The sequence below is a fragment of the Mus caroli genome, unplaced genomic scaffold (assembly GCF_978045245.1).
Source record: "Mus caroli unplaced genomic scaffold, Mus_caroli_1 scaffold_11, whole genome shotgun sequence".
Lineage (NCBI taxonomy): Eukaryota > Metazoa > Chordata > Mammalia > Rodentia > Muridae > Mus > Mus caroli.
Genome location: NW_028227266.1, coordinates 71,629,862 through 71,650,889, shown reverse-complemented (window position 1 = coordinate 71,650,889; position 21,028 = coordinate 71,629,862). Strand labels below are relative to the sequence as shown.

The window sequence follows — 21,028 nt, the reverse complement described above, 5'->3', positions numbered from 1 at the left end:
CAGAGCTAGACTCTGCTATACCACAATCAATTAATCAGATATTAAAAGACAAATGCACCTTTTGAGAACTTGAGACTTCAATAAACTGAATGTAGCATACTGCTTACTTAGTTAGCATGTGCAGTATCTGGGGTTCAGTCCCCAGCATACCCCTATACACATGCATGCACGCACACGTACACACACACAGTAATGTGTCAAAGAAAGAACACTGAGCTCAGCCATAAAGGCCAGGAAAACACTAACAAATTTTATCCAAATTTTCTTGAGTTTCAGAGAAATTATTTAAGATGTTGAAAGCTGGAGCTAGAGAACAAGCCATTAAGTAAGACGTCAGAGGTTCGCTGCTGCCACAGGTCCATACCGGTTTCTGGCTGGCAGAAGGCGTACTGGCTGCTGGAGGAAGAGCCCATGTTAAGGTCATCTGAGCTGGGCACTTCTTGAATTGTAACTTCCTGGATCCCCATTTCTTCCAGCTTAGGTGGTTCAAGTGTAACAATATCCGAATCGTCACTAGTAGTTCCGAAATAGACATTGTCTTCAGGGGAAGGTGCTTCCTCCACCTACAGAACCAAAGTTTACAGGCAGTAAGCTCAGTAAGTTTGAGTCTTATATTTTCTTCACAGTTCAAAATATATGACACCTAGCATCATTCTTTTTGTATTCTCTCCACTTCCCTTTTCTTTTCAATACTGGGGATGGAGCCCAGGGCCTTGTCTACCACTGGACACCTCCCCTAACCCCTAGAGACGCAATTTCTATCCAACAGTAAAGGAATATACAGTCACAGGCTCACTTTCTTTACACTGGAGACCTCAAAGCCATCCATGATGCTAAGAATTAGATGAGATGATGTCTGTCTCCTCCCACTATGCTTCAGAAACTGCTCAGCCCTGCTATGACCACAGGACACCAAGAATTCACTTACTTCAGCAGTCCTGAGTTTGCTGGCACAAAATACTACTTCTAAAGAGTATATGACAGACTGACAACAAATAGGCTACGTTCTACAATCTGAACATGTCCCCTAAAATTCATTAAAACTTGGGTTAGCACATGCCTTCAATCTCAGCACTCAAGTGGACCTCTGTGAGTTGGAGACCAGCCTGGTCTACATACTGAGTTCCCAGGACTGCCAGGGCTATGTAGAAAGACCCTGCAAACAAAACAAAAACAAAACCCCAACAACCACCATGAAAACTCAATGAGCTCTGAAGAGCTGAAGGGGCTGCTGTTTGAAGAGGCACTCAGCACAGTGCCATTCAGTCATTTCCTTCCTCTGTCATCCAAGGATATTGCATTTTTTCCCTACAGAGAATGTGGCCAAAGGTACAATCACCACACACCAAACCAGCTATTAGCACCTTCTTCTTGAACTCCCTAACCTCCAAAAATAAACTATTTTTAATAATACACTTGGCAGCAAGACCTCTCCACCTGCTGAACCACCTCATCAACCCTGAGCTTTATTTACTTCTGTGTCTGCTTAAGTTATGCACATGTCTATCTGTGCAGAGGCCAGAGAAGGGCATCAGATCCATGGAGCTGAAGTTACAAGTGTTTGCAGGACACCCAGATTCTTCCATGTGTGCTGAGATCTGAACTCAGGCTCTCAGGATTGAGTAGCAGATATTCATAGCCACTTGGCCATGTCTCCAGGCCCTTCCAGAAAAGAATTATTCTTTATGTCACCCATTGACTACAATACCATGGAAAGATTATGCAGCCAAGTAGCTGTATTCAAAAGACAACCACAATAGCCAATATTTAATTTGTTATCAAATGTAAAAGTTAACCTTCATTTTAGACCTTCGCTCAGTAAATTTTTAATATAATTCAAGAATAAACTCTACTTCTAAAAATAATCACAATGTAGATTAAAAGAATAAACTATACTTAAAGTGGTTAACCAGATTAAACCAACAGATAAGCTAGCTAACTCAGAAGAGGTTCTTATCTTCTAGTCACAGTCGGCTGTGAGGGTAACCTGAGGCAGGCGCTTGCTTAGAGTCCTGTTCTGAAACCCAAAAAAGTTCACTTTAACCTTAAAACTGATGGATCTTTTTTCACTAGATTTTCCTATAATTTCGGTAGGAGTAGAATGTATAAACAGGAAGACAGTGCTTATCAAACATCCACAGAACAGAATAAAAGTTTACCTCAACTGCTGACTTGGTTTCTCTCATTGATGACAACATGGCTTCTCCCACCGACGATGTGTTGTTTGCGCTGCTTTCTGGTATAAAACCAAAAATGTATGGTTATTTCTTTTGTTGTAAACACTTTAACTGTGCAGCCTACATATCATTAGTCCCTCTGCTCTTGCTAACAAATTTAATTACTTGTAAGTGTGAAGGGACAATTTCACACAGGGAATGTGACTCATTACAGGCTCTCAGGTGTCAGCACCCTTCTAACTACTCTCAGACACTTGCTGGCAGGTTTTCCACTTAAAACAAAGTCCACTGAACATCTGGGGTAAGACCATTCCAATGGCAATCAAGGATGACACCCCCATCTCCAGAAAAACAAAACAAAACAGGAACTTAACTTACCTTCACCTCCATGCCCTACATAAAGAACAGGCAGCTCCTCTTGTTCTACTAAGGAACATTCTAGAGTCAGTCCACAGTTGTCACTGGCTGTGGCAGAATTCACGATCTCTATATCAGAACCCTAGGGGAAAGTGGTAATTATTAATTTAGCTATTGCCTCCCTAAGACTGGATTTCACTGATGATATGTAGAAAATTCCTGATGCTACCACACTCTAAACAGTATCTGTCCTGACTGGCTTTGTTCAACTCAGTCTATACAGGCCTGCAGGTAGAAGATTGCAAAATGGAGCCATAGCCTTCAAGTCAATGTCTGGTGAACACAAGATGACTGTGCTATTCAATGACACTAAAGGCCAAACCCTGAGTCCTGAGTGTCTGCACTATGAGGCTGGAGAGAGCTCAGGAGTTAAAAGCAGCCCAAACTATGTAGTAGGCTCCATCCCAGTCACAACTATACTTGGCTCCATAAACAGTAACAAAAAATGAAGGCTGATGGAGCTGGAGAGAAGGCTCAGTAGTTGCTCTTTCAAAAACCCAGGTTCAGTTACTAGCACCCATATGGTGGCTCACAACCATCTGTACCTCCAGTCCCAGAGAATCTGACTCCATCCTCAACAACAAAGAAGACAACCAGGCACATGCCTCTATCCCAGTGCTCAGAAAGTAAAGCAGAAGGATCAAGGGTTAGAGGTTCAGCCTGGGCTGTGTGGAAATTTAGATAGGGGCTCTCCTAGTTACACAGTAAGACACTGATCTTCCCTCCACACACACACACCCAAAATAGAAATGAAAAAAAAATGTACCACAAAGAAGGTCTTTAAAAATTACGTAAGAATGTAGTTGTACCAGGCAGCACCTGACAAAGAACTTTGCGGCGCCCCTCAAAGTTAAGGAAGACAGGTAGAATAATGTAGAAATGAGTCTAGCTATGGTTTTCAGCAGTTCCCAAAATTCTGGATGCTTCTCTAGAGAAGGTCACACTTCCTCTTGATTATGAACTGCTGTCTTCACACATAAAAATCTAAAATACATATTTTTTTCTTATTAAGTTCTGTACGCCATTAAAAGAGGGTGATGAGGTTAGATATGGTTCATGCCTCTAATCCCCATACCTGGGAGGCTGAGGCAGGAAGGGTGCCTTGAGTTTTAGGCCAGCCTACATGACAGAAGGAGACTTTCTCAAAAACAAAACAAAAGCCAGCCATACTAGCATATACCTATAACCCCAGCTCTCGGAAGCAACCGCTGTGGATGTGAGGCCAGTTCTGGGCAGCCATGGCTACTCAGTGAGACTTGAATGTCTCAGTACAACCAAAAAGCCCCACACCCTGGGTGTGCTGGTACAGGCCTGTCAGCCCAGCCTGAGGAGGCAGAGACAGGAGGATTCCAAGCTCACGAAGATCAGTATGAGCTGCACACTTGACTCCAAGACCACCTAGAGCAACTTATTAAAACCCTATATCAAAATTTTGTCTGTTAAAAAAACAAACCCTAGGGCTGTATGTAGCTCAATGGCATTTAGCAGGCAAGTTTAATATGGGTGAGAAAACAGCCAACTACAAAGGAAGCCACACTTCCCTAGAAAACACCGACCTTCATAAAGCAGTTTCTGTCACTGCTAACAACATATTGGAGAACATACCTCATGATTGATGACAGTCCAGCCACAAGATGAGTCACTGTCGCTGGAACTTTCAGACATTTTTCAGGTCTATAATACAATGAAACATGTAACACGTTTTTAAATGTCTGCAAAAGCTCTACCACACAGCATAACCTCCAGGTAAAACTGAGACACCACCACAGGCTTTCCACACCGACCATACGACTACACAGCTATAAGAATAAACCAAATCGTTAAGCTGTGGGAACCCTCCTGAGCTAAGGCAACCTCCCAGCTGTGCTGCTGCGACCAACAGAAGTTGTATCTGAAAGGCGAATACCTAGGATCCTGCTGGCAGATGGTTAATTGGGACCAGACAGCAGCAGCCTAAGTTCACTTTCAAACAGCAGTGAGCTGTGAAAAGCCAACAGAGAAATTTCAATTAAAATAACTATTATCAATACCTCAATTGGCTTTATAAAGGGTGGTTCCAAACCTAAGACACTGAGAAGGACCTCATTTTTGTCCTGAAGTAGCACCTTGCTCAGTGCTGCCTGGTCGCTCTTCCATCTGGAAAGCTTTTACATTGCCACTCCACGAAGGCTAGCCTAGGCTAGCCTTGAGATTATCCACCTCTTTAACTAGCTTCTGCCTAGTGCACAGACACAATCAAAGTGTTAGATCTAATTTGAAGGCTGTGGTTCCAACACAACTGTATCCAGGAGCTGGGACATAGCTCAGCTGGTAGCATGCCTAGCTGGGTGAGTTTTCCAGCACCATATGACTTAAACATGCTGGCACCCATCTGTAATCCTAGCATCTGAGGTAGAGTCAGAAGGATCAGAAGTTCAAGGTCACTCCTGGCTACACAGTAATAAGTTCCAGGCCAACCTGGTATTCTAAACACTCTTAAGAAGTTGCCCCACCCTCCGTTCTGCTCTAAGAATAGCTAGTCTGCAATGACCTTCCCAAGGCTACTGGACAGCAGTGCATGGCACCCTTCAATTCCAGGGCTCTGCACTAAGAAAGCTGAAGTGGGAGAGCTTCCAACTGTAAGCCAGCCTAAGAGAGACAGCAAGTACTTGAGGGGTGGGGGAGGCAGGGTGGGTGAAAGGCAGAAGGGAGGGAAGCAGGTAGGCTCCCTTAAGCATCAGCCTCCATAGATTCTGTTGGTTTTAGCCTGTGACACCAGCACTTGAGCTCTATAGTATGAATTTGTCTCAAAATAACCAAAAAAACATGTTCTGCAAGGGTAACTTGAGGGCTTCTGGGCATAGCTGTGCATGCCTTTAATCCCAGTACTTGGGAGGCAGAGGCAGGCGAATTTCTGAGTTTGAGGCCAGCCTGGTCTACAGAGTGAGTTCCAGGGCAGCCATGGCTATACAGAGAAACCCTGTCTCAAAAAAAAAAAACAAAAACAAAAAATAAATAAATAAAAATAAACAACAGCATTCCTCATTAACCCAAACAGACAAGTTACCTGGTCTGATGATGCCCTACATTGTCCCTAATAAGCTACATTTTACTATGAAGAAGGCAGGGCTTCCATTTCCTTATCTTCTAGAATTAGACAGGAGTGAGAAGAATGGGGCACTGTTATCTCACAATCCTGTGATTCTAAGCAGACCACAGACTGAGGTAAAGGCCAACGCTGCTGGGCTGTCCCTGAGTCCATTTGGATGCCTGTCCAGAATCTGACTGTAATCAGGCTGTAAGCCCAGCTCTCCAGGAGGCCAAGACAGAAGAACAACAAGTTTAAGACTAGCTTAGGCTACAAGTTTGGGCTCCAGATCAAGCTGAGTAACCTTGTGGAGGTTTTTTTTTCCCTTTCAAAAATCCTCTTTAAGTATTTTTGCATGAACATGTGCGTTGTGCCGGCATGCATGTGAATCACAAGCAGGCTTGGTGCCCATATAAATCAAAAGGTGTTGGGTTTCCTAGAACTGAGTTACAAACGGTTGAGAGCTACAATGTGGGTGCTGGGGACCAAACTGGGGTCCTCTCCATGGGCAGCAAGAGCTCTCAACCACTGAGCAATCTCTCTAGCTCCTCCTCTTTAAAGTTTCCATCCATTACAAGCTAATGTAAATGAGGTTCAGTGGCTGTGATGTAACTTAGTGGCACAGCAACTACTTCACATGTATCTGGCATTAGGTTCAACCCAATTCAGTTTGAGCATTCAAAACAAATTTTGGGGGGATCAGAAAGTAGCTGAGACATGTCTCACCGAAGCCACCCGTTAGCCTAAATCTTGCTGTATAAACAAAGCTAGCCTAGAATTTGGGGCTTTCCTGTATCAGCTTTCCCAGTACTGAGGCTATGTTACTTCTAACTCTAATTAAATAGCTGTGTTAATTAAGGTATTCTGTGTGCTTATGTATGTTCATGAGTGCACATGCCTGTACGTGTCCCTGCATGCATGCATACACATAAAGATGCCAGAGGACAAGAGTGGCAAGCAGTCCTCGTGGTTTTAAGACAGCGTCTCTTAGGGAGAGTCATGCACACCTTTAATCACAGCACTCATAAGGGAGAGGCAGGTGGATCTCTTTGAGTTTGAGGCCAGCCTGGTCTACCTAAGCTGAGTTTCAGGACAGTCAGGGCTACAAAGTGAGATTCTATCTCAAAAGGAACATGCCAAGTAGGCCAAGCAGGCCAGGCTGTCTGACCAGCTAACTTGATCTGACCTATAAACAAACAAGTGCCGCCACGCCACTGTCTTACATGGGAGCTGGATACCAAACTCAGGTCCTCACGCTTGCCTGACAGTACTTTAGTGACTGAGTTCTCTCCAGCCCCTGTGTCTATTTTGGAGACTGAGCCTTGCTATGTAGCCCAGGCTGGCCTCAAACTCATAATCCTCCTTTCCTCCTTTCCCGAGTTCTGGGATGGCACTGGCGTGTCACCTGTCCCAGCCAGACATTTCACTTTTCCATTTTATTTGATATAATTACTGCAGGGTTTTGTTTGTTTGTTTGTTGTGTTTGGTTTTGGTTTTTTGTTTTTTGAGACAGGGTTTCTCTGTATAGCTCTGGCTGTCCTGGAACTCACTCTGTAGACCAGGCTGGCCTTGAACTCAGAAATCCACCTGCCTCTGCCTCCCAAGTGCTGGGATTAAAGGTGTGCACCACCACACCCGGCTACTGCAGGGGTGTGAAAGGTAGCTTATGTAAAATGAAAATGACTTCTTTTTTTTAATTGAGAAAAAAGGGAATGCTCTGAAGGCTAACGTGATTGCATGTATACTTTATTTCCATCAAGTGTTTGAGCCCAGACTCAAGGCTAACCTGGCAGCCCAGTACAACCTGGTCTTCCTTACCTGAGAAGCAGCTAAGCATGGTGGCTGGGCCTGTAACCCAGCTCTGCTCCCCAGCCAAGTGAGAAAACAGATTGTGGAACCGAGCTGGGGACTGAGACCCTAACTCAGGAAGGAAGGAAGGGAGGGAGGGAGGGAGGGAGGGAGGGAGGGAGGGAGATAAAGAAAATGGAGACTCAAAGTCTGTGGGCCCATTTTTCAGTGCTGGGGAGTTAAGCTAAGGCCTTCCTTACAGATGCTAGGTAAGCACCTCACCACCGAGCTGCAGCCCCCGGGGCTTTTATTTTGATATAGGGAGGATCTCACTGCCTTACCCAGGCTGGCCTGGGAATGATTCTATAGCCCAGGCAGGCCTTCCTATCATCTTGACTGGGACTCTCCAATTCCGGGATTTTAGGCATGAGCCACCATGCCTGTTTGCCCTTACAGCAGACTGTTCTATTAAACAAACAAACAAAACCTCAGACCTATAGTCCTAATTACTTGGAGTCTGAGACAAGAGATGAATAGTTCCAACAACTAGGGTTGCATGATGTCATAGTCTAGCCTAGGATGTAACAAAACGGAGGGGTGTCCTGGAAAGATGGCATACTCTCAGCTATCACTCCAGAACTGTGCTCGCCTGCTTAATGCCATGCTCCCCAACATAATATGATGTTCCTGGTCAGATCCCATGGAACTGGAGTTCAAATAGTTGGGAGCTGTCATGTGGGTGCTGGGAATTAAATTTGGGTCCTCTGGAAGAGCAACAGGTTCTGCTAACCACAGAGCCATCATCTCTCCAGCCCTCAATCTCTTCTATTGTGTTGGTCAGGGTGTCTCTTCACAGCAAGTAAATAAGACACATACACAACACAAAGGCCTGTGGTGGTGTATGCCTTTAACACCAGCAGGCAGGTAAGCTACCTAGTTTTTGAGACCAGCATAGCAAGTTCTAGGCAGGAGTTGCACACTGACACCCTTTCTCAGAACAACAAAAGCAGTGGTTTTTGGTTTTGCTTTGTTTCTGTGAGACAGGGTTTCTCTGTGTAGCCCTGGCTGTCCTGGAACTCACTCTATAGACCAGGCTACAGCTCCTGTGGTTTTTACTTTGATACAGGAGGGTCTCACTAACTTACCCAGGCACGACTGGAATTCTTCTGTTACCCAGGCAGGCCTTGAACTATCTTCCTGACTCAGACTCTCCTGTTCAGGAATCCTGGGCTGCTCAGAGATGTGGCTGCCTCTGCCTAGTCGTGTGCCAACCGCCACGACAGAACCAATTTTAAGCACGGTGAAAGACACAAATTCAAGGAGCATTTTCTCCCTGAAAAGTTAACGAAACTAACATGTTACCTTAAAGTTTTACCCACTAGACTTTTAGTGAGTTGAGTCCACATAGTACAGGATATAAGGTTCTTTTTCTCTGGCCATAGTAATCCTATCAGTGAGTGCAAAGACTCATCTCCGTAAAAAGCAGGCTTTCCTGGTTGAAATGCGGTAGGAAGACACTGTCACTAAAAATAATGTAAGCCAGGCAATCCTGGCACACTATAACCCCAGCACTCAGGAAAGCAGAGGCAGGAGACTGCCCACAAGCTCCAGGTCAACCTGGCACAGAGTTATAACCCTGTCTTTAATACAAAACAAAACAAAAAATGAGTGTAGTCACACACAAATCTTAGCAAAGGAAAGGGTAGGACAGGAAGATCTGAAGTTCAAGGCCAACCTAGTCTATGTAGTGAGACTGGATGCTAATCTGAGCTACATGAAACTCGGCCTTTAAAAACAACAAAAAAGCTGGGCAGTGGTGGCGTACGCCTTTTATCCCAGCACTTGGGAGGCAGAGGCAGGTGAATTTCTGAGTTTGAGGCCAGCCTGGTCTACAGAGTGAGTTCCAGGACAGCCAGGGCTACAGAGAGAAACCCTGTCTCGAAAAACAAACAAACAAAAACAACAAAAAAGGGGGCTGGAGAGATGGATCAGAGGTTAAGAGCACTGCCTGCTCTTCCAGAGGTCCTGAGTTCAATTCCCAGCAACCACATGGTGGCTCACAACCATCTGTAATGGGATTCCATACCCTATTCTGGTGTCTAAAGACAGTCACAGTGACACACACACATATACACACATATAAAATAAATAAATCTTTTAAAAACTAAAATTAAAAACAATCAATTACAATATTTTTAAAAGAATAAATATGGTCCACCCATGTACTCCTGCTATATATACTAAATATACCTTTTCATCAAGAACATCATCTCTGCAAGAGAAATGAGGCAACACCATTACTCTGTAAATTTCCTTCTATGATGTAACACTGCAAATTAGGAAGCAAAAACCACTTTTGCTCTGATATCTGAAGTAAATAGCCTAAGCCACATCTTTTTTAAAAGTGAGAAAACAATGATTCAAACAGCGAGGGGAAATCACCTAGGGCAGGGAGGCCCGCCTTTCATCAGCTATCTGCAGTCTTAGGAAATGTCCTGGCTGTCCAGGGTTGTTACTGTTCAGTTTTGGAAAAAGCCTAAAAGAGCTAATAAATGAGGCTGAAGAGACAGCGCAGTACTGTTCTCAAAGGACCCGAATTACCCAGCACCCACATTAGATGGCTTACAAAAACTGCTTATGTTCTGGCTTCTGGGGGATCAAACACCTCCCATTTCCATAGGTAGGGAACTCACATGTATATCCCAGAAACAGGAACTTACAGAGTAAAAAAACGTGCCCCCCCCCCATTTTAGTTAACTAATACCTAAGATGGGCAGGCTGCGCACTGCCCTTCCTGGGACACTGAGTCCAGGGTGGCTTCATCATTTTACAAATCTATCTGGTTTTGGCTCTGTTTTTCCTATACTAATACTGTTCTCTCTCATGTTCGTTCTCTCTCTCCACACACACACTATAATTGTATTTTTAGATGTTCTCACAAAAGATAATTTACTCTTATTTTCTTACAGCTATGATCTAAGATAACTGAAAGAAAAGCTAATACAAGGATCTATGTATTTTTTCTAGTTGCTATTTATTAGTTTATATCTGGTTACAAGGGAGAAGGGTCCCCACTGTCATCTAGTGATCTAGTGGCACTAGGAGATGATATAGATCTTCCTGTGCTGTCCCCTAACTTCAAGAGTGGATACCCAACCCAGTACATTTTACACATCTGTTTTCCTTCACTTTCACAGACCTGTATCACTTTGGTAAAGCCTTCCAAATGAACTTAGAAATTTCTAGCCAGGCGTGGTGGCGCACACCTTTAGTCCCAGCACTCGGGAGGCAGAGGCAGGCGGATTTCTGAGTTCGAGGCCAGCCTGGTCTACAAAGTGAGTGCCAGGACAGCCAGGGCTACACAGAGAAACCCTGTCTCGAAAAAACCAAAAAAAAAAAAAAAAAAAAATTTCTAAAACACTGCTTTACATTAATGTTCTGTATCAATTAACTTAACTTCAGATCAACCTCAGAGTTAGATGCTAACGGATAACTGACTTTCCCAGGAGAAGGCATCTCTCCACCGCCACCCAGGGCTCTCACACCTGCCTGCCAGGAGGATTTCAGACTCAACAGTCTTGCTGCTCATGAGGGCAACATTAAAAAGAAGCCACTTCCTATGAAATCAAACAAAGGACCTCAACACATCTAACTGTGAGACTGAGACAAACGTGAAAGGCCCAACCACAGAGGCACCATTTTACAATTCCAGGTCTTTTAATTAGAAGAGCTAAGTCACAGTGAGGAAGGGAACTAACTGGTCTTTAGACTAGAACACACTACGCAGCTCTAGCTAGAAGACAAATAAAACCCTGGATGTTTCTTCACCAAAATTATGCTCCAAAAGAATGTGCATGGCACTGCCATCACGATGTGTACTCAGTTTCACAGGTCACTTACAAAGGCCTGAGTCCCTCTTCCCAAGTCCACCTTGAAGGTACACAGGGGCTACTTCCAGCTTGGAAGTAACGGAAAGACTTGGTACCTCAGATACTTGTTCATCACTGAATTCTGTTTTCCTTTCCACGTTCTCTGGAGCTCATCGGCAATATGAACTCAAGAGCTGAGTCTGTCAGCAACACTCACTAAGAAAAATCAGACTTTGTTCTCATATTATGAAAGAGGAAACCTGCAACTCATCTTACTGACTTCCTAAAGCTTCCACAGAAAACCCTACTGACTCTTCAAAGGTTTTTCACATATTAAATACCCTTCTAAATGCCCAATTAAAACAAAATAAAAATCCCTAAATATATTACATGCAACCCTTACATATTACAGGACTAACCTTTCTCTGAACTCAAACTGAAAGATGATTTGGTCCTGTTTAACGGAGCAAGGCAAACAGTAAGCCCTGAAACCAACCTCTTTACCTGCCCTAATCTAGCCAAATCTGATTGTTCCTAAGAATAAAGACCTAGAGAAGAGGCAGTGATGGCCCTGAAGGCCACGTTCTTGACGTTTTCCAAACGACAATGTGTGGATTTTTACAGTTAACATTCAAATAATTTAAAAAATACTTACGTTGGTTGAAAAATACAATTTCACCTACAATAGCACTGTGGAATGTGGCAGCTCAGACATATTAATCTAGTACAAATGCTTTTTATATCCTGTGGATGGACCCAAAGCCTACATTAAACCAACACAAGATGGACTGGTGAGATGGCTCAGTGGTTAAAACCACTGACTGTTCTTCCAGAAGACCTGGGTTTGAGTCCCAGCATCCACATGGCAGCTCACAAATCCACACAAGACACACAAAACACAAGTAAAAGACAGACAGAAAATATTGAAAAGAAACTGACATGTGGAGAAAAGCTCCCAACCAGAACAGCCTAAAAAAACAAAAATACTACCATCTAAAAAGCAATAAAGGCTGGCTCATGCTGGCTCACACCTGTACTCAGAAGGCTAAGGCAGAAAACTGCAGCAAGCTCCAGGCCTTGGGCTGAGGAAGACCCTGTCTTAAAAAAAGAAAACAAAGAATCCCAGAGCTCAGAAGGCAGAGGCAGGTGGAGGCCAACCTGGTCTACTAGTCCAGGACAGCCTGGGGTGTTTCACCAAGAAACCCTGTGTCAGAAAAACAAAAACAAAACGTCGGACCAGAGGTATAACTCAAAGGTTATACCTGGGCTCACAGCCACCAAGCTGGGCGGCCAGAATTTGACCTCCAGGACACAATCACATGGTAAGTCTGAGATTCCCATAAATTATCCTTTCCTCTGTTTACATACAAAATAAAAATATAACCAAGGCAAACCGATGAGAGTTACTTCTCCTAAGGTCGCTAATGACAAAACACAGTCACTATTCTTTCAAAGAACAGAAGCAAAGATGTAGACTAATGAATTGTATAATTTTATCTGTTCACAATGAATCTAACAAAAAAAATTAAATATAGCTCAAATGATCAGACATATGAAGCCTACTACTTAATTATCTTCAAACTGGGTCTGTTAGCCCAGGATGACCGTGGACTCCTGATTCTTCTTCTGACCTCCCATGTATAAGGATTACAGGCAAGTTCCATCACTGCACGCTAACTCCCACTGTAAACCCTTACAAATAAACAAGCTGTTTTCAGCTGAACATGGTGGCCCTGGTCAGTGAATCAGAGACCAACCAAGGATACAGTAAGACTGTCTCCTGCCCCTCCACATATTTTTTTGCATGTGGATTTATTAAAATAACCAAGATTGTCTAGTCTAATGTATCTTTTATGTTTGATTTTTGTTCTAGTTAACAACATATCAAAAGACACAATACATGCTAAGAATTACTGTTAGGATGTTTTTTATTCTTTCCAGACAACTAATCGGTCTCTTTCCCTTCTCCTCAAAATAATTTTCATTTAAATTCATATATGGTTTGTGAATTCAGTATAACTGAGGATTGTGCTTTGGTTTCTTTCTTTCTTTCTTTCTTTCTTTCTTTCTTTCTTTCTTTTTTTTTTTTTTTTTGGGTTTTTCAAGACTAGGTTTCTCTGTATAGCCCTGGCTGTCCTGGAACTCAGAAATCCACCTGCCTCTACCTCCCAAGGGCCGTGATTAATAAAGGCATGCGCCATCACTGCCCAGCTGTGCTTTGGTTTCTTTTGTTGTTGATCAGTTTGTATGTGTTTTTTTTTTTCCTATTTCCTGATTTGCTTTTTTGAGGTAAGGCCTGCCTCCTTAGTGAAGGGATTACAGGTGTGCACCACCCGCCCAACTACCCTGATTGGACTGTATACTGCTTTGTCCTTTTTTTGAAACTGGATCTTGTTGTGTAGCCCAGACTGGCCTTAAATTTCCAATTGTTCTGCCTATGCCTCCTAAGCTATGTAATAGACCCAGGCCATTACACTAACTCGTTTATTTACTTTTAGTTTTTAAGCCCAACACCCAGCCCCACAGATCCCCATCTCTGTGCATCTGTGTTCGGAGGACAGTGAGCAACTTGTGGGGGTCAGTTCTCTCCACCCTGTGGGTTCCAGAAATGAACCTCAGATGACAGACTTGCTCAGCGAGTCCCCTTACCCATGGAGACATCTTGCCAGCCCATTTACTTTAGAAAGTCATACTTAAAGAATCCAAAGATAATGGAGGCAAGAGTATCTAGAATTCAAGGCTACATAGCCAACTGGTAGCTGGCCTGAGCTATATGAGACACTGTCTTTAAAGACTTCAGGGCTGAAGAAACAGCTCAGTGGTGGAGAACAAATACTAGGACAGTTCCCGACTCTTCTGGCCTCCACAGGCACTGCACACACAAGCTGCCTTTACAGCAGGCAAAACACATACAAAAACACATCTTTTTTTTAAAAAAAGTGGTGGCATCCCCAGAAAACACAGTAAAGCATAACGAGGTCAGTTTAGTTTCACATCCTAGACAATCACCTTCATAGCTAAATATACTTAAAACTCCAATGGAAACACAACAGTCTATTCTTTGGCTTACAGTACAAAACTGGTTCTAGGAGTTGTTTTGATCATCCTGGGGCTTGAACTCAGGGCCTCACATACATTAAGCAAGTACTGTACCAAAGAACTACATTCTCAGATCTTTTTATACAGAAATATGGTCTCCACTAGATTGCTCAAGTGGTCTCAAACTTGACATTCCCCTGCTTCAGTTTCTAAATATCTGGGGTACCACCTTTAACTGGAATTTCAACTCTGGTGTAAGAGGGTTAAAATAGCATTTACAGCAGGCTCCATAGTACCCAACTATGATCACAGTGCCTAGGATGCTTAGGCAAGAGAAGTCCCAGGTCTAGCCTGGGATATATTAGTATCAGGACAGCCAGAGATACACAGAAAGAAAAAAAGCCAAAAGCATTAACTCACCCTTAACCTTCTCAGTTCCCCTGTGACTTGAGCTTGTCAGAATAGCAAACTATTCACACCAGTTATACACGATAAATATCCCCTGAGAAATCTAAGACCTATTAAGATTGGGATCTTAAAGTTAGTCGGTGGACTCAGAAGGCAGAGGCAAGCGGATTTCTGAGTTGGAGGTCAGCTTGGACTACAGAGCAAGTTTTAGGATAGGTGGGGATACACAGAGAAACCCTACCTCAAAAAACAAAAACAAACAAACCAAAAAAACCAATCCACCCACTCCAAAAAAAAAAAAAAAAAAGGCGAAAGAAAAAATATTGGGACTTTAAGATAGTTAGTGCTGACATTTCAAACATTATGTGACCTTGCTGGAAAGGTCTCATAGCACCCCTAACTGAGAATAACCAACTGGTTGCCCATTCTAGGGGACTAGCAGCCCCATATTGCCAATAAAGCAAAAGTGGGAGAGGGCAGTGCATGATGGTTCACCCTTAAGGAAAACACCCCAGCTGGTTGCGGTCTAGAACTCGGGCGCTGCCCCTGGCAGAGTTGGGATAAATGAGAGGTAAACACAAATGACACGCGCGCAGCTGCTACTTAGGACAAGCCGTCAGCCTGACAAACGCTGGGAAGGACCCGGAGGGGAAGCGTGAAGAACGGGAGGAGAAGAGGGGAGCCAGGAAGGAGCGGCTTCGGGGCTGAGTAGGAGTATACTTCTGGGGTGCACACTTTTCTATTCCTGACACCTGGGACCTCCGGGCGGGCTCAGAGTGACGCACGCGGCATCTCAGCATATGGATGCAGCCGCACCTGAATCCCCGGGCGCCCAGCTCCGAGCTCGCGGGGCTGCAGCCTGCGAGCCCGCGCCTAACACCTGCCAGGTCGCGCCCTCCGCTCGAGGTCGCCCGAGGACCAAGGCGTCCACCAGGAGAAAGCCTCCTGGTGCTGCGCCCGAAGGTATGAGTTGCAGCCTGTGGCCGCCCCATCAGCCCGACCTGCGCCCCAGGGTCTTACCCGAAGACAGCGCCTCTTCCGCCCGACCGCGCCAGCTGTCACCGTGGCGGCGTCCGCGCTCCAGACGCCAGTGACGCCTCATAAAAACAACAACCTGCTCGCGGGCGTCCGCAGCGGGGAAGCGGTGGCAGGCGCGGCGCAGCAAGGCATGCTGGGACTTGAAGTTCCTCCTGCGTTTCCTGCCAGCTCCCGGCGAGGAAAAAGAACTACGACTCCCGAAGACTCGTACGGCCCGCACCCCTGAGGCTACCGGAAGCTGGGCGGAGCGACCGCGGATCTCCACAACATCCGGGCTCCCACGCCTGCAGCCGGTTGCCACGGAGACGAGCTGCCACACTGGAAGACTGAGGGTTTCCACCCACCGTCTCCCTCCCCAGAAATTGTAGTTTACGCGACTCCGATCGTTTTGGCTTGCTGCTGCTTTCCGTCGGTTCTGTAAGAAGACTGGGCCATACGCCTTCGCCAGACTTCTCGCTATCAGGAAAGAGTTGCTTTTGCCGAAGAGATTAAGATGGCGAGAGAGACAGACTGCGACTTGGTGGGTTTGAGCAGAGAGCTAGATGCTTTTGAAAGTCGAATTCATAATAGTGTTTGAGGCACCATCTACTCCCACTCACTAGTCACCAAGCTGTTATATTTACAAGTTTAAATGCGCGATCCACAAAGTAATTACTCTGAAGGTGTATAGGAGGCACCTCACTACAAATGATCTTTTGTCCAGGATGGTTTTTGTTTTGCATTATCTATTTGCAGTCGTGAGGATCGAACTCAGGGACTTGTGCATGGTAGGTAACCTCTGTTCTACTGAACTACACCTCCCAGCCCTAGAACCTTCATGTTTTTGTCACTTGGAGTATGCCTTGTCTAAAAGGATGGGAGAGGGTGAATACAGTGCACTCACCCCAGAGGGAAGTTACCGTTCCTCTGTCCCCTACCTGGCTAGTGAGTAAACAGTAAAGGAAACCATTAAACAAGCTGATGTTGAGCAAAAGCTAGTTCACAGTTAGATCTGATATTTGTATTGCTGTAACTAGGGATTGAACCGCAAGCCTCACACACGCTAAGAAAGCCCTCTACAAAGGAGGTAGATCCCTAACCCCTCGTTTTTGTTTGGGTGAGAGGGGAGTTCTGGGTGGTGTTTTTTTTTTTTTTTTTTTTTTTTTTTTGAGACAGAGCTTCTCAGAGTAACTCGGGCTGACTTTAAATTCTCTGTGTAGCTGGCACTGAATTCCAGAACCCCTTGCCTTTATTTCCCAAGTGTTAGGATTACAGGCCTAAGCTACTACACTCTGCTCAGTTGTAAAACTGGGTGAACAAGCGAACATTTAAATAACAAAGCTGGTTTTACAGTGAGTGGGTTTGTAAAGTGGTACTTAACTTTGATTACTTATAAACATCTTCAGTTATAATGGAGCTGTGAAAGATGTAAGGAGATAGCATCGGTCCCCCACGATTTGGTAGTAGATAAGACATCTGGTGACTTGGATTATTGAAGTGACTTTTTAAAATTATTAAATCTAGACCTGAAGGTGATTGTATTAGTCAGGGTTCTCTAGAGTCACAGAACTTATGGTTAGTCTCTATATAGTAAAAGAATTTATTGATGACTTACAGTCGGCAGCCCAATTCCCAACAATGGTTCAGTCACAGCTGTGAATGGAAGTCCAAGGATCTAGCAGTTACTCAGTCTCACATAGCAAGCAGGCAAAGGAGCAAGAGCCAGACTCCCTTCTTCCAATGTCCTTATATTGTCTCCAGCAGAAGGTGTAGCCCAGATTATACCTTTAATCCCGGATGACCTTGAACTCGGAGATTTATTCTTCTGGAATCCATAGCCACTATGGCTCAAGTTCTCCATACCAAGATCCAGATCAGAAACTTCTATCTCCAAGCCTCCAGATAAGGGTCGCTGGTGAGCCTTCCAATTCTGGATTGTAGTTCATTCCAAATATAGTCAAGTTGACAACCAGGAATAGCCACTACAGTGATTTAGGGTTTTTTGTTTTGTTTTGTTTATAATGTAGAATAGAGTTTATTTAGGGCTTGTGGAGGGGAGTTAAGAGAGTAGTAGAAGCCGGGCGTGGTGGCGCACGCCTTTAGTCCCAGCACTCGGGAGGCAGAGGCAGGTGGATTTCTGAGTTCGAGGCCAGCCTGGTCTACAAAGTGAGTTCCAGGACAGCCAGGGCTACACAGAGAAACCCTGTCTCGAAAAAACCAAAAAAAAAAAAAAAAAAAAAATAGTAGAAGCAGAGAAAGACAGAGAGAAGGAGAGAGTAGAGAAGTAGAGGCCAGCCATGACCACGTGGAGAGAGGGGGAAGGGAAAGGGAGCAAGATGTAAAAGAGAGGCAAGAAAGGTGATTTAGTTTTAGGGCCAGTAGTAGCAAGGGTGATTTGATGGTAACTGAAGGAGAATAGTAATATCCAAAAAAAAAGGAAAAAAAAAAAACCCATGGTACAGTTAGACATGGGTGGCCCAGACCTAGATCCCAGCACTATGAAGGCAGAATTGCCAGGAGTTTGGGGCTGAGTAATCATTGAAAGAGAGATGGCTCATCTGTTAAGAGCACTATGTGCTCCCCGGAGGTCCTGAGTTTGATTCCCAGCAACCATATGGTGGCTCACAACCATCTATGCTGATGCCATCTCCTGGTGTATAGGTGTACATGCAGATAGAGCATCCATATATGTAAAATAAGTAAATCTTGAAGAAAAAAAAGAAGAAAAATCCATGCATCCAGCATTTTAATGATTCTATTCACCTTTCCTTCGAGGTACTCAAAATCTGTGGTTTGGGTTTTGTTGATGTTCTTAGCTAATTGCTTGGAAGGTTGAGGACAAGATGATCAGAAGTTCAAGGTCATCTGCAGCTACATAAAAGGTCTAGGATAGTCAGGGCCACCTGAGACTTTCTCTAAAAGAATGAGAGAAAGAGCCAGGTATGGTGATTATAGATTTTAATCCCAGCACCTGAGAGGCAGGCAGATCTTTGTGAACTCTGGAACAGCCTGGTCCAGGCCAGCCAAGGCTACATAGTAAGACCCTTACTTAAAAAAATAATGAGAAGAAGCAGGAAAGAAAAAAAATGCAAGAAAAGCTGAAGGGTAAGTCAGGTACATGCCTGTGTAACTCAGGGTGGGTTTTGTGCCTTTTAGGATAAGAAAACTTCTTTGACTTCAGATGCAGAAATGAGACCTGAACCACCGGCTCCGTGTGTGAACCCTGGCAACCCTGTGTTTTCCTGTATGTTGGATCCCAAGACATTGCACACAGCTACCTCACTGTCCAAACCCCAGATGATTATGTACAAGACCAATGCCAGCCAGTACGGGGCCTTCTCACCCAGGCCCTTCTTCTTTCCCTGTAAGTTCCTACCACAAGAGCAAGCGTTTACAGAGCACCTCAAAACAACTGGCTTTTATCAAAACAACAGCCTAAATGTTGGTCCTGACCGAACCAGAACCATCGATTCTCCTAATTATCAACACACACTATGAAAATACATCCTTCTGACAATTGAAGAGAAAATGTCCTGGAGGTATAAGTTTCTAAGTCTAGAACAACTAATTTTGAACATTAATAACTTTTAATAAAGATACAAATGCATATTCTCAAAACACTTTTAAGAAATAAAAAAATAACTGAAAAATTAGTGACAGTGACCTCATTCATTTATTTATGTTAGAAGAAGAGCCTCACTATGTAACCCAGCTAGCCTAGAATTCTCTATAAAATCTAGAACCACCTTAGCCTCCAGATGTAAACCACTGGACCCTACCATACAAACACATGTTCAGGGGCAGAAAAGGTGGCTCAGCAGTTAAGAGCACAGACTGTTCTTGTTTTGTCCTGAGCACTATGGGAAAAGGGGAAGGGACACAGCCCCTATAATTCCAGCTTCCCAAGGATCCTATGCCTCTGGCCTCTGAGCCATCTCCACTCACCAGTATGTACCCACAGATACACACACAGACACATAATTAAAAATTTAAAAATAAATCTTAAAAAGTATTCAAAGCTAGGCATGCTGGAATTCACTTGTACCCTGAGGACTCTGCAGACTTAGGCACAAGGACCAGAATTTCATGGCCAACCTGGGATAACACAGTAGAATTCTTAAACCCAACAAAACCCACCTGAGAATATCCCACTTTATAATAAAGTTGCCTATGTCTACACTACCAAAAACCAAATACAGACAGGTCTGGTGGCACAGGCCTATAGCAACCACACAGGAGACTGAGGCAAGAGAAGAGCAAGTTCAAGGTCAGCCTGATCAACTCAGTGAGACCTTGCGTCAAACAACTATGTGAACTGAAGTTCCTAGGAACAGTCACACACCTATTAAAAGAATTATTTTAAAGGTTGGTTGAGTTGGAATGTTACAGATTTACAAACAATCTTGGGGACTATGGCTAGTCCCCTTACTAGCCATTTATCCCAGCTCTGTATTTGACCTGGCATCCTGTGATTATGAGGTAGTCATACCTTTGGAATGCATTAACCTTGTAGGTCATTGGTTTCCAACAACCCAGCAGCTAAGAATGTTTCAAATAGCACCTGAAGCCTTGCTTTACTGTGACCTGCTGTTCCCACCAGTGTATGGAAAAGTGTCTGGATTTGTGGCTTTTTTTGTTCTGTAACTATAAACTTCTTCAAACTATTTTCACATTAAAGCATGTTACTAAGGGCTGTATTAGTCGGGGTTCTCTAGAGTCACAGAACTGATGGAATGTTTCTGTATATTAAGGGAATTTGTTGTAATGACATACTACAGTGTGTAGTCCAACTAGCCCAACAGTACGAAGCTATGGATGGGAAGTCCAAGGATCTAGTAGTTACTCAGTCCCACGAGGCTAGTTGTTTCAGCTGGTCTTCTGTAGAAGTACATTCCAACAGATGTGCTGAATATATGGACCCCACTAAGCTGCAAGGGACTTTCATCATAGCACATGCTACTAAGTACACTTACTAAGACAAAGGAACATAGCAGCCTGGCCTGCTGGCTCACATGAACCCAGCATTCAGGAAGTTGAGGCAAGAGATTGCAAACTTGAGGCCAGCTGGGTTTCAAAGGGAGTTCCTGACCAGCCAGAGTGACAGAGTGAGGCCTTACCTCTAAAAGCCAAATATAAGTATATTACCATTTAGCTGGGCATGGTGGCCCACACCTAGAAACCCAGTACTTGGAAGGCTAAGAGAGGAGGATTGCCATGATTTCAAGACCAGCCTGGGATCCATAGCG

General features: G+C 44.1%; 2 protein-coding genes across 4 annotated transcripts in view; one reads left to right on the top strand and one right to left on the bottom strand.

Annotated features, from left to right (window-relative positions):
• The window catches only part of Ccpg1 (cell cycle progression 1), a 29,834-nt gene extending 13,911 nt beyond the window's left edge, over positions 1-15,923 (bottom strand). For both annotated transcript variants that reach the window (XM_021173388.2, XM_021173391.2), the window contains exons 1-5: positions 15,786-15,923; positions 4,200-4,268; positions 2,556-2,676; positions 2,160-2,236; positions 365-563 (exon numbers count right to left, since the gene is read on the bottom strand). In XM_021173388.2, the coding sequence (XP_021029047.1) occupies positions 365-563; positions 2,160-2,236; positions 2,556-2,676; positions 4,200-4,259 (457 nt within the window). In that variant the 5' untranslated portion in view covers positions 4,260-4,268; positions 15,786-15,923. The remainder of the gene's footprint in view (positions 1-364; positions 564-2,159; positions 2,237-2,555; positions 2,677-4,199; positions 4,269-15,785) is intronic.
• A 138-nt stretch (positions 15,924-16,061) lies between these two features.
• Pierce2 (piercer of microtubule wall 2) lies at positions 16,062-20,374 on the top strand. 2 transcript variants are annotated; one of them, XM_021173398.3, is made up of 2 exons: positions 16,062-16,323; positions 18,939-20,372. In XM_021173398.3, exons 1-2 carry the CDS (start codon positions 16,297-16,299, stop codon positions 19,278-19,280), a joined length of 369 nt encoding a protein of 122 aa, XP_021029057.1. In that variant the 5' UTR covers positions 16,062-16,296; the 3' UTR covers positions 19,281-20,372. The 2 variants fall into 2 exon arrangements, with proteins under 2 accessions (XP_021029057.1, XP_021029056.1); XM_021173397.3 differs by having other exon boundaries at positions 16,301-16,570; positions 18,939-20,374.
• The last annotated feature ends 654 nt before the right edge of the window (positions 20,375-21,028 follow it).

Excerpts from the sequence above, each read along its gene's own strand:
- Pierce2 (XM_021173397.3), top strand. The coding sequence starts at position 16,508 with ATGGTTTTTGTTTTGCATTATCTATTTGCAGTCGTGAGGATCGAACTC. Across the intron at positions 16,571-18,938 it reads AACTCAGGGACTTGTGCATG|GATAAGAAAACTTCTTTGAC; the intron begins GTAGGTAACCTC and ends TGTGCCTTTTAG.